The sequence below is a fragment of the Setaria viridis genome, chromosome 9, assembly GCF_005286985.2.
Source record: "Setaria viridis chromosome 9, Setaria_viridis_v4.0, whole genome shotgun sequence".
Classification (NCBI taxonomy): domain Eukaryota; kingdom Viridiplantae; phylum Streptophyta; class Magnoliopsida; order Poales; family Poaceae; genus Setaria; species Setaria viridis.
This window is the reverse complement of record NC_048271.2, coordinates 21,381,301-21,394,006: the sequence shown is the minus strand read 5'-3', so window position 1 is coordinate 21,394,006 and position 12,706 is coordinate 21,381,301. Positions and strand designations below refer to the sequence as shown.

The 12,706-nt window shown below is 49.0% G+C and overlaps 1 protein-coding gene across 1 annotated transcript; it reads left to right on the top strand.

Annotated features, from left to right (window-relative positions):
- The first annotated feature begins 7,925 nt into the window (after positions 1 to 7,925).
- Positions 7,926 to 9,817, top strand: LOC117837167 (cystathionine gamma-synthase 1, chloroplastic). The gene is made up of 2 exons (XM_034716752.2): positions 7,926 to 8,971; positions 9,067 to 9,817. The coding sequence occupies exons 1-2, from the start codon at positions 8,072 to 8,074 to the stop codon at positions 9,511 to 9,513; spliced, it is 1,347 nt and encodes a 448-aa protein (XP_034572643.1). The 5' UTR covers positions 7,926 to 8,071; the 3' UTR covers positions 9,514 to 9,817.
- The last annotated feature ends 2,889 nt before the right edge of the window (positions 9,818 to 12,706 follow it).

The window sequence follows — 12,706 nt, the reverse complement described above, 5'->3', positions numbered from 1 at the left end:
AGAAGAACTTAGCCTCGGCTTGATATTACTCCTTAACGCCAGCTGATCTGGTGATAAACTTTGCTTCCGATGGTTACAAAAAAAGTTTGGCCAAATCAAATTTGAGTGTCAACACATGTATGAGCTAAAACACAGTTAATTTTTATTGTAACTTCTAGGATGGTTGGATTCCCCGTGTGTCAAAAACACATGTGAAAACCCTTGAAACACGAAATGAAGATGTAACATGTTGGTAATTAATGGAAGTTGGACATGGCAATCAGTTTATTCTAGAAACACTGATGGTAACCCACAATTTAACACATCAGTTACAATCCGGCTATAGCTAACTAGGTTCGTACATCTTAAGTGGTTGGTTTGTTCCATGTGAAACACGTGTGTACATCTGGACAACAATCGGACAGTGTGCTGCGTTATTTCTCTCTGAGCCTTGACAATATGACAGTGAGTTGCTGGCAGTCAATCTCTTCAGTTCACATGCTTATCTAGATAATCGAGCATCCCAGTCGTATGTGCCTAAGTCGACCTTTTCCTCAACACTGTTGCGCCATGCCGGTTTCTTCTCTCTCCGCTACCCTTCTCTCTCACCTATCCAAGTATCCAACTGAGAAAATCGCCCCTGTTCTTTGTCGGTCTTCGATCCTTGTCTAGGACTTCATCTTCTTATACACAGCTCAATCCTGTTTGTACAAACCCAAGACATGATCCTCCTTGTGCTGTTCTCTCAGCACTTCTTTCTGTACAATTGGGTCACCTGACCCTCACCCATGTACACTGCTTTTAGCTCTTGAATGAAGTTCTGTTTCAAAAAAAAAAGCATCCCAGTCGTAATTAAGCAAAGTTATTTGCGTTTAATAACTAGCACCTGCAACTCTGATTTGATGTAAGAACAAATAAGAAGCCAGGGGCAGCATGCATGGTCCTGTAGGTCAGCCCTCTTATTGTATTTCCACTTGCTACCTTCCTGTAAATATCTTTTGTTGCAGCGGAGAGATGCCAACTTTTGATGCATCAGATCGGAGAGAAAAAAAACAATATATTGTTTCCTTTAACATAGTAAATAACAGTATTGGAAGATCTAACCATTACGATCCAGCCCACAGTAATCAGTGATGTAGTATATCATTCTCTTTACCATACAATTAACGCGTGGTAACATTAAGATCTTTTGAGTGAACGGTGGATGTTTCTTTTTGTTACCTTTCTTTCAATAAGATAATAGATGCAATCAACAATACAGAAGTCAGGAGGCACTTCAATAATATTTTGACGTAGAAACTAACAGACAGTGTCTCTGTTCAGTTGGATTTCGGGCAAGCCCCCTTCACTGGTCCTGCTCTGATGCAGCTAGCATAAGAATAAATAAGAGGCAAAAGGCCCGCCCCAACTGCTCCTCCTGCTCCTTATTTTATCTTCCTCGTGCTTCCTGGCAGGAACTCTTCTTGATTTTTCAGAAGTCAAGTTAATTACGGACGACATCACATGGTTTGTCGCCGCCTACTTTAATTTGTAGATCGGCCTGGACCATAGGCCGATCGGCCTGCCCTGTGGACCTCCAATGACCGAGTGCTTTATACAAAAATTGTAGATCTTTTTAAGGCATGCAATTATATCTATAAATTCGTTCCAATTGAAGTTCGGATGAGGAAGATATGGCCCGTGCAAGTTCAGCTGCTCCTGCGGGCCTGTAGTCCAATATTCCTGATTTTGTCTTCCAATATCCAAAGTCCGGGCCCAAATCCAATCTTGTACAAAAACCCTTCATTTTTATCGTATTTTCTATGATTTGCAATATGATCCAAAATATAAAACATATGCGAATATGGGGTTATTTCAAATTCCAAGTGGCGGGTTAGTATAAGATTTAGTCCAGAAACATCACTTAAATAGCACTAAAAAAGTGACAATAACGAGCGCCAACACATTATCCTTTTATAGTTTCGAGCCTCATCATGCCTCTGGATTTATGAAGGTGTTGTTCACGAAGGGGATTGTTGACATATCAACCATACACTGACGTTGAGTAGGGCTAGCAAAATGAACCAAGACAAGATCCAAAGGAGATCCATAGTATGACAAATCATACCATATTTACAAGGACCAAAGAACTTGATCAATATGACTGTCGTTGTCAAGATTAGCGGATCAAGACTAAGACTAGTAAATTTCTTTTATGTACATAAGGCTTCGGATGGTGGCGTGAGAGACACGGGGTTTAGACTAGTTCGGGCAAGGAAGAGCCCTACGTCTAGTATCGGGAGCTGCTCGTGTTACCCACGCGGGGTTTGTAGAAGGGGTTACAGGAGGGCGAGAGAGGGAGCTGATCCCAAGTCTTCTGGGTGTGCACTGAGGCTCTAAGGAGAGTGTGAGCGTGTTCTATTGGCTTAGAGAGAGTCCCCTGTCTCAGGGTCCCCGGTTCTCCTTTTATAGCGCAAGGAGGCCACCGGGGTTACAAGTGAGACTGGGTATGAGGAGAAGTAAAAGAGATAATCTAAGTTAAGCAAAAAACAACATAAGGGGAGGGACCAAGTTCCTAGACAGCCAGCATCCTCTCCGGCTTTCGGCTCCTGCCAGCGCGTCCGCCGGAAGAGGGCGGCTGCCGTCGAGTCCTGTCGACAGTTTCCTTGGTGGCTGTTGCCGCCAGGCGTGATGATGGTGTTCCGTCGTGGCACCTGTGTCCGTCGGGGAAGGCGGCTGATCCTGCCATCCTGCTGATGGCTCGTGGGACGTGGACGTCGCGTCCCTGTCGCCGGATGCGCGGGGCGCAAGAACGGGCGGGACTTCCTCCTGTGCCGGGCGGCACAGGCCATGAGTGCCCTGTAGCGAATCGGAGGGAGCCGCGGCCACTGTAGCCTGCACCGCCCGGTCGTGCATGGGTACTTGTGGCGGGTCGCATCGGGGGCGCGGGCACCTTTCTGTGCGCCAGAGCCGCGGCGCATTTATGGCGAGGTTGACAGGGAGACCCACGAGATCCGCGCCCTGATCTTCCAGTATGCGCTCGAGGCGGATATTTGTCTTGCGGGCCCGGATGAGTCTGACCACCTACGCCCTAGGTTGGGCGAGACGGAGTCTTGCGGCGGGGGGTCGGGTGCTCCCGACCCTAGGCCCCTGGGTCGGGCGAGGCGGAGTCTTGCGGCGAGGGGTCGGGAGTGTCCGACCCTGGGGCACTGGGTCGGGTGAGGCGGAGCGGGCCTCTCCCCTCCCATGTTGGGTCGACGGCAATCTTTATTACCTCAGGTGGGCCTAGGCCTTCATGATCATTGTTTTAATGGGCTTTAAGGGGTCGTTAATATTTCCCCCCAACAGTAGCCCCCGAGCATGTGATGGAGCGGGGACGCTCCTCCAGAGGCTGCTATCGCCGTTCGTAGGGGATCCCTGCTCATCGTGCAAGCTGCAGTTAATTAGGGATGGGAAGTGTTGTTTGTGCGGCTTGGCCGAGGAGGTTGATCAGGTGAAGTGTCTTGTGGGTGACTCGGCGCGGGAGGATTCCTTGTTGTTCTTTTCTGTCTGAGAGCCTCAAGGCGTGACCATCCACGTGGTCATTGGTTGCGAGGCTAGCCGCCGAGCCCTCGCGCGTTGCAGGGGACCGGTCGGGAGGCTAGGTCGACTTTTGTACGTTACCGCTCAAGCGTTCGTTCGCTGGGACGGAGGGGGTGAGTCGTGCCACGCTATCCTCATTGGACGAACCGTGGTGCTTGTTGAGCTGCGAACGGGTCAGTTCGAGTGGAGTCCTGGTCCCCGTTCGGAGGGGGGGTCCGGCTCGGGCCAAGCTGGTGGCGTACTCCAGATTCCAGCTGGCCAGTCCATATAGTTCCCGAGTCTGTTCGATCGGATTCAGGGGCTTGTTGCCTTTCTTCGGGGAAAAACCATGAACTTAGACGCCAGTCCGGACTCGAACGTGAGGTCGGGACGCCCTTGTCTTTCGCTCGCCTGGGTGGTGGCCGCTAGCGGACCCGTCCCTTCTCACCCCTTGCTCAGAAGATGTCCTGGGGCGGCTGTTGAACCCTCTGGAGGGCCAGCCTTCAAACCCCTAGACCGTAATGGGCCGTAAGAGCGTTTTCAGCTCTGTACCCCTTTTTTACCTGAAGCGGGCCCTGGTCAGCTGCAGAGAAAGTTGTGCGTATGATCTCCGAGAGTCAAAGTGGTAGAAAACACTGAGCTCGTGGGGTATGGAGGCGCGGTGTTCCCTGCGGTAAAAAAGAGATCGTGCATACAGTTTCCGGAGAAAGGCGGAGGTGACGGGATGTACCTGACATAGCAATAGATGCGGTCGGTTCGTATTTCGTCTGCCGCGCGCTCTTTATAGAGCAAAAGAGCTTTCTTCATCATTATCTTCATTATCATCATCATCGTCTTCGTCCGTTGTCGTGCTTGAGCCCTTCCGCAGCCTTTGGGGTTCTGCCGCGGCCTTTTTCTTCTTCTGACGATTGGAGGTGCCTTCGTCGGCATCCTACTTCCTCTTTGTTTTGCCTTTGGAGCGATTGAATATCGCCCCGACGGCCTCCTCGCCCGAGGCAAAGTCGGCGGCGGTGTCGAGGAGCTCCTTGGTGTTTTGTGGGCCTACACGTCCCAGTTTGTGGACCAGAGACCTACAGGAGGTCCACGCCAGGAAGGCCCCGATGACGTCGGCGTCGATGACGCTAGAGAGCTCGGTGCGCTTCCTGGAGAAGCGCTAGATGTACTCCTGCAGAGTCTCACCCGACCCCTGGTGGTAGCTCCGGAGGTCCCAGGAGTTATCGGGGTGCATGTATGTGCCCCGAAAGTTCCCTACAAAGATTTCTTTCAGGTCGTTCCAGTTATGGATCCGACCTGACGGAACGTGTTCCAGCCAGGCTCGCGCCAAGTCGGCCAAGAAAAGTGGGAGGTTGCGAATGATGAACAGGTCGTCATCCGCTCCGCCGGCCTGACACGCAAGCCGATAGTTGCTGAGCCAAGGCCCGGGGTTCGTCTCCCCAGAGTATTTGGCCATATTGGTGGCCTGTCTGAAGCGCGCTAGGAACGGCACATTCAGGATGCGTGCGGAGAAGGCCCTGGGCTCCGCTGGGTCGGGGCTCGGGCTCCGATTTTTTCCGCCGTCGTGGCGACCACCACGGTGTACGCGGCAGCCGCGGTCGGCTCTATCCTCCCTGTCCGCACGGGAGCACCTCCGCGCGTCCAAGGCGTCACGGGTGTCGCGGATGGGGCCGGCACGACCATGGACGGATGAAGCCCCGTCGCCCGCGCGTGGTGGAGTCCGTCGAATGGGCGAGGCCCGGTTTCCCCTGTGGGAGGAAGGTTGATGGACATATCCTCCACGCCTCTCGATAGGCGCAGAGGGTGTGACCCTGCTGGCGTCGGGTGTGCGGTGCCAGGATGTGGAGCTTTCTGCCTGCTGGACTGCTGCACACTCAAGCAAGTCGCGTACCTCCTGGTGGGCCCGTCGCTCCTTGGGCATTGCCAGATCGGTGAGTCGTCGGAGTAGGGCTGCCGCGGCAGTGACATTCTAGCTAGCGCGTGCGAAGATTTGGGGATGATCCTCGTCCTCACAGATGCGCCGCTGGACGTCCCGGGCCCGATAACGTGCCCTGCCCTCGTTGCGGCGGTGCTCGTCCTCCTGATGGGGCACCGCGCGCCTCCGGCTGTCGTGGCTGCACCGGGACCCTGGCAAGGGCCTTAGTCGTAGCTGCGGTGCGCGGTGGGGGAGCGCGCTGCTTCCCTTCGGCGTCGTCGTCGTTGGATCCCTCGGAGTGCACATCGGCCATGAAGCACTCATGCAAGGGGCGGTGACTCCCGCCATTGGAGCCGGCGTCGTATCGCCAGATGCGCGGGGCGTGAGAACGGGCGGGACTTCCTCCTGTGCCGGGTAGCGCAGGCCATGAGTGACCTGTAGCGAATCGGAGGGAGCCATGGCCACTGTAGCCGGCACCGCCTGGTCGCGCATGGGTACTTGTGGCGGGTCGCGTCGGGGGCGCGGGCGCCTTTCTGCGCACCAGAGCCGTGGCGCATTTATGGCGAGGTCCACAGGGAGACCCACGAGATCCGCGCCCTGATCTTCCAGTCTGCGCCCGAGGCGGATATTTGTCTTGCGGGCCCGGATGAGTCCGACCCCCTGCGCCCTAGGTCGGGCGAGACGGAGTCTTGCGGCGGGGGGTCGGGTGCTCCCGACCCTAGGCCCCTGGGTCGGGCGAGGCGGAGTCTTGCGGCGGGGGGTCGGGAGCGTCCGACCCCGAGGCAATGGGTCGGGCGAGGCGGAGCGGGGCTCTCCCCTCCCATGTTGGGCCGACGGCAATCTTCATTACCTTAGGTGGGCCTAGGCCTTCATGATCGTTGTTTTAATGAGCTTTAAGGGGTCGTTAAGATTTTCCCCCAACAATGACGGTAGAGGAAAAATAGCATAAATTTGTTCATAGTTTTGTTCTGGCAAATATGAGCTAAATAAATTTTGGAAAAATAGAATAAATTGGTTCATAAGTTTGTCCTTGCAAATATGAGCTATGTAAATATGGTAAAATAGAGTAAATTCGTTCAATTCTTGCCAAGTGCCATGTATATGTAATTAGAGGTCAAAAAATATAATTAATTTGGTCGTGCATAATGCTAATATATTATTGTCGGATTTAAAAATAAAGTTTTATCCAATCAACATGGCTACTATTGCTGGAGGGAGTGGCAAATTAGTACTGACATAGTGGTACAGGTTGAGAAACTGTTACTAGAGGGGGGTTAAGAACCAGTACTGAAGGTCGATTCTCCAGCAATGCAACATGAACCAAGATCCAAAAACTAAGTCCAAAGTTTGAAGATCGGAATAAGTAGGCGCTTCAATAAACCTGAATTAAGATCTACCAGTGGCCGATGCTTGATTTTCAGAGGGCTTTGAAGATTATCAGCGAATCGGACCTTCTTCATAGACTTATTTGCCATTTTTTTATTTCTCTTTTTCGGCACTTTGAGGTAACTTAGTGCATTTCTTGGCCTCTTCTCCCTCCCACAATCTCTTTTCATGTTCCCAATGAGCCGTTCCATTGTTCCAAAGGTGGAAGAAATTATCAAAAGAGTTGCCGCTAAATCTTTAGAGGGTAATCTGAATTGAGATCACTCAAGAATTTCTCATGAAACAAAGCCGGTGAACAATCTAAGCAAGAAGCCAATTGTCCCTGTGCTGGTGGATGCTGACATTGAAAAGCTGGCAGGTGCTAGATCCGTCAACAAAAACCGATTTTGACCACCAGTGAAAATATTTTCTGTCGTAGTGAATATTATTAGGCAGTGCTAGTTCTTCCATGGCTTCTTGCATGTTATTAACACATGTGCCCATATCAGCCAAGACTACAGCAGCCGCACCTGCATGATCATGCACCCAATGGAGCATAGGGTTGAGGGTTGGTCACTGATCGCAGTTTATGATGCTCGATTAATGATGAATGGTGTTCGTCGCACCAGCGTCATAAATTATGGTGTATGACGAACAAACGTGTTTATGATGTATTTTAGTTCGTCATAGATCAAAAAATTTCTTGTATTGTAATCAAGCGATTCAGCCGCAGTCAACCAATGCTAAGATGCCATTAGGAAAAGACACAGACTGAAGTCCCAATAAACAACATGCAAGGCCAGCCTAATACATCTGTAAGAACCGGCGGAATCCTGTGACGTGCGTCATGGCATGACATTATCTCTGAAATGTGGACCACATATCCTAGACTAACGTGCCCGAGCTGCCCTGTTATTCTATTTACTCCAGCTTATATACTCGCTTTTGACTATGTGCTCTTGTAGTGCAATCTTATCTTGATTCCCTTATCTCGCTAGGTTAAATTAGTTTGATTATTAAACTCCATCTTGGCGCACAATAACCTCATGCAGAAATGTCCTGTACGCGCACACGCGTGTGTAAACACAAGCGCGTATAAACGCGCGTAGATTTGCGCCTATATATGTGTCCCAGGGAAGAGAGGAAGGCCAAAGCACCCTCAACAAGAAGCTTAAGTCATTGCGGCCACAAGCAAGCAATCAACTCCTTCCTCGTAACTGAGCTGAATCACTTGGACTAATTCGCCTTCCAGTTCTGCTTGATCATCCCTCCAAGCTTATGGCTCCGTCCACCTCCCTTGGCAAGATCTCACTCCCGAGGCAGCAGCGCCGCCTCCTCCAACCAATCCACTCTCCAAGGCACAAGCGCGTCACCGCAGCGCACCCAGCTGCGTTGCTCCAAGAGTTGTTCGGGGATGCTGAGCCTCCGAAGCCAAGACGCGCCTCCGACGAGACTCTCGCAGTCCATGCGGGGGAGAAGCTCGGGAAGGGCGCGGACGAGGCTGCCACGGACTCGATAGCGACGCCGATCGTGAGCGGCACAACGCACTGGTTCAAGAGCTCGGAGGACCTGATCGCCTTCAAGGAAGGCCGGCGCCACAGCCACGAGTACGGCCGGTACAGCAACCCGACGGTGAAGGTCCTTGAGGACAAGATCAGCGCGCTGGAGAGAGCCGAGGCAACCCTGGTCACGTCGTCCGGCATGAACGCCATCGTCGCGACGCTGCTCGCACTCGTGCCGCCGGGCGGCCACGTCGTGACGACCACCGACTGCTACAGCGAGGCTCGCGCCTTCATCCGTGACAGGCTTTCCAAGATGGGCATCAGGTCCACCTTCATCGACCTCGACGACATGGAGTCGCTAAAGGCAGTTCTTGAGCAGGACGATGTGACTCTCTTCTACGCGGACTCCCCGACAAACCCGCTGCTCAAGTGCGTGGACATCAGGCTGGTTGCAGAGTTGTGCCACCGGAAGGGCACCCTGGTGTGCATCGACAGCACGCTTGCATCTCCCATCAACCAGAAGCCGCTCACCCTCGGTGCCGACGTCGTCCTGCACTCCGCCACAAAGTACATGGCAGGCCACCACGATGTGATCGCTGGATGCATCAGCGGCTCGAAGACCCTCATCTCGAAAATACGCGCTTGGCATCACGACCTTGGCGGCGCCATCAGTCCGGTATGTATGCATCTCAACATTATGAGCATTACTGAATAATTCCCTTGATATTTTTCTCGAAAGGGCTGTGCTGATTTATACCTGAAATTATGCAGAACGCGGCTTACATGATCATACGCGGACTTAAGACAATGGCACTCCGCGTTGAGGCACATAACCGCACGGCGTTGGACATGGCACGACTCCTGGAGCTTCACCCGAAGATCGAGCGGGTGCACTACCCTGGGCTTGAGAGCAACCCATGGCACCAAGTTGCCAAGAGTCAGATGACGGGTTATGGCGGTGTTGTCAGCTTCGAGGTGAAATCGGACCTGTGCGGCACCATGAGGTTCGTCGATGCTCTGGAAATCCCATTGATCGCAACATCACTTGGCGGTTGTGAGAGCCTGGTGCAGCAACCTGCTGTCATGTCATTCTGGGGCAAGAGTGATGATGAGAAGGCCAAGAACGGGATCAAGGATAACCTGGTGAGATTCAGTTTCGGGATTGAGAAGTTTGAGGATCTGAGGGACGACATTCTCCAAGCCCTAGAAAAGATTTAAGGCTGACGCTTGATGTACAATGTTGTACATTTTAGACAGAACTACTAGCTAGTTACAAACTGCTAACTGTAGATGTCGAATCTTCACTAACTTTAAAGGTAGTTCCTAGGATATTCTTTCATTCACTTTTAGAAAGGAAAAGTTATAGATTATCCCTGACAAATGATGTAACTCGGTACAATTTTGTAGGTTTTAGCCAGCTAGAACTTCTATGTACATGGAGTCTGCTAGCTTTAAAGCGACACTAGTTGTTGAATAGTTGCCCATTACGAATTGTATGTGAGAACACTACAGTTTTTGTGCACATGGCAGATTCAGCTATCATGAAAAACTTTCAAGCTTTAATGGTATAGCCCTTTTATCTTGGAGTAGATAGGTAGTAGTGCTGAGACTTCGGGAGTGGGATCTTGCCAAAGGAATGCGAGACTTCAGCTACAGTTTAGTTTCCACAAAACCTCACTCTGAAACCAGTAATGCAGAAATGCGAAAAGGTGAGGTATAATACATGGTCGAAAAGAAAACAAACCCTGTAAGATCCTATCGGTTCTGTTGTTTTCTTTATTCTGCTGGCTTTCCAAGCCAAACCCATAATGGAGAAGTTTTCTATGCTTAGTGTTAACCAAAGCACACAACCGCAGTTTTTTCTATGTGTATAGGTCGAGAAGGACCACCATCAATTCAAAATAAAACAACAAGCTTGCTTATCCTAGCCAATCCAGAAATAGGATCTGATTTTATTAAGAAGAAGAAATAGGCACCCAAATTCGAGCTAGAGGGGACTCGAAACTAGGTGGTCAGAGTGCACGACCACACCTCCCACCCTAACCAGTTGAGCTAGGCTCACTTCCTTCCTTAGGATCTGATTTCGATTCATTCTCAACCTTTTCGTTCCTATCTTCAACAAAACCCGCTGTTGTCATGTTTAGTCGTTGAGGAGGGTCCCTCTTGTGTTTCTGTATAACCACTCCTTTCACGTTATTACAATATTCCTACTGCTACCTCACTTGATTGATCACTAACACTATCTTAATTTGGGTAGTGCTTAATTATACTCGCCTCTTGGAGCTTAAGGAACTCATGCTGAAATGACCTGTCACTAGAAAACACAAAGTAGATGCATGAACCTACCTAACTTGCTGCTAATTTGTGCGTTTACGTTATTGAGATACACTACTTGCAATGGTAATTAATTACTACTTCAAGTCAGATCAAAAGGCTGCCTAGACACGTACATACAAAATAGTGTGTTGTATGCTATATAGAGCATTGTGGATCTGCGTTGAAGGCAGTTTGAACTATTTTCTAGTTAATGTTTTACTTGTTACAACGTTGGCAGGGCAACTTAAGCTCGTAAATATTTGTGGCGGGTCACAAGCTTGCTTGGTCGCATCATTAAACAAATATTAATACCATAAGCTCTATTTATAATCGTTGCTAGGATATTCTACCAAGGAGAAACTAAAAACCTCTGACACATATTTCTATCAGTAACCCTCTGCCTTCTTTCTTACACACATATATACCTGAGCTTCCAACTCAATGCCCGCATAGTACGCCATTATTTCACCCTATTGGAATCTGGAGAACATAGTCGTTGGCGAGTCTCAACTCATCCTTAGCTATTGCAGAGTTGATAAGGGCGAACTCACAAATATATGTAACGCGTCACTTAGTGAGTTGGCTTTTCTATCAAACAATTGTTGGTGTCATGGGATGATACAGCAAAATGTAAACAAGAGTTTAGCCTGCACCCAACTTCGAGTCACGGCGCATAAGAACCTCATGCCAAAAATAGTCATGTGTGTAGATGTGTGTTCATATATATTCATGGGAGAACGACGATGCAGTAAAATACCATCGATAAGCTCAAAATCATCTTCTTCAGCTTGAGTTCTTATGGCCACAAGTAAGTGTTATGTTTAATTAGTTAGGCTTGGTTCATTTAATTTTCTCATTAGATCAAAAATCACAAGAAACATGTTTACTATTGGAGTTACTTGTGTATAAATCCCTCATGGGAAATTAAGCGTAAGATGAAGTTATATGGGTGGATTGTTGTAGTTCAACCCTTTCCTCAGCAAGAGATTGTGGGGGATAGATTCCTAGCTTTGGCGCACTTCTTTTACCCAAATTTCCTTCACTGACAAATGCCGCCCACCAGTTCATAGAATAACAAAATAATAAAAACTAGTGTGTTCGGCTTTCTAACCTATTATTATCTTTCTAAAACCATTGAACAATAGGCTAACTTACGGGTGCCATTTCCATTGAAGCATTAATAAGAATTCTAAATATTTTTTTCAAAATTGGAAACAATTCGACCAGATTTTATTAAATTTAACAAATTTCATTCTAAGATTAAATCCTTCAACCTTGCACACGCTTCGAGAGAAGCTGATGAGTTATTTCTATCTGTTCACTCACTAACGCTCGTAGTCAAATCGGTCAAAATTTCCACCGCTACATTAAATAACTATTCTAATCAAATAACTATTCTAATCAGTTTAATTCTAAGATGGCTAGAATATATAAATATATATGCTGGTGCTAAATTGCACCGGCACGTTTGTGTAATAAAAATTAAAAAAGCAAATAGAATACGAACAAGTTAATTATTTACATAAATTGAAACCAGCTTGTTACAAATAAGCACATATATAATAATTTAATTAAATACAATCGATTAGTAGATCTGCCTAGGATGTTCAGCTAACTTATGGTCAGTCTTGTGGATTCGGAGTTTCTTCATGCGCCTGAAAGCAACGAACACCATGTAGAAATACCAGGTGTGACCATGCAGTTTGTCGACTTCCGCAAAAGATGCAAGTAAGTCAAGGTAGGTGTCGGCGATGCCTACTCCCCTGTCGTCATCCTTGATCTTCTAGTCCTTGTATGTGCCCAGGCACATGCCGATGCATGTGCTTGCGGTGACCAAAGGATCACAGGGATGCTTCAACACGTTGGCGACCTTGATCGCCATCCTAGATACCAAAATGTTATAGGACGTGGTGTTGATGACAGTTAGCATGCCAAGTTGTGAACCGCAAGCGCACGAATCAGTTGTAACTTTTTCCTTAGAGTATCCCCCGAGGTTTATCAATCCACGGAACAAGGGATCTGCATACTTAACTAAGCACTAATCTATGTAACCGAAAGCTCTTTGCATTGGATAAGGTTATGCTAAAAAAAGAAC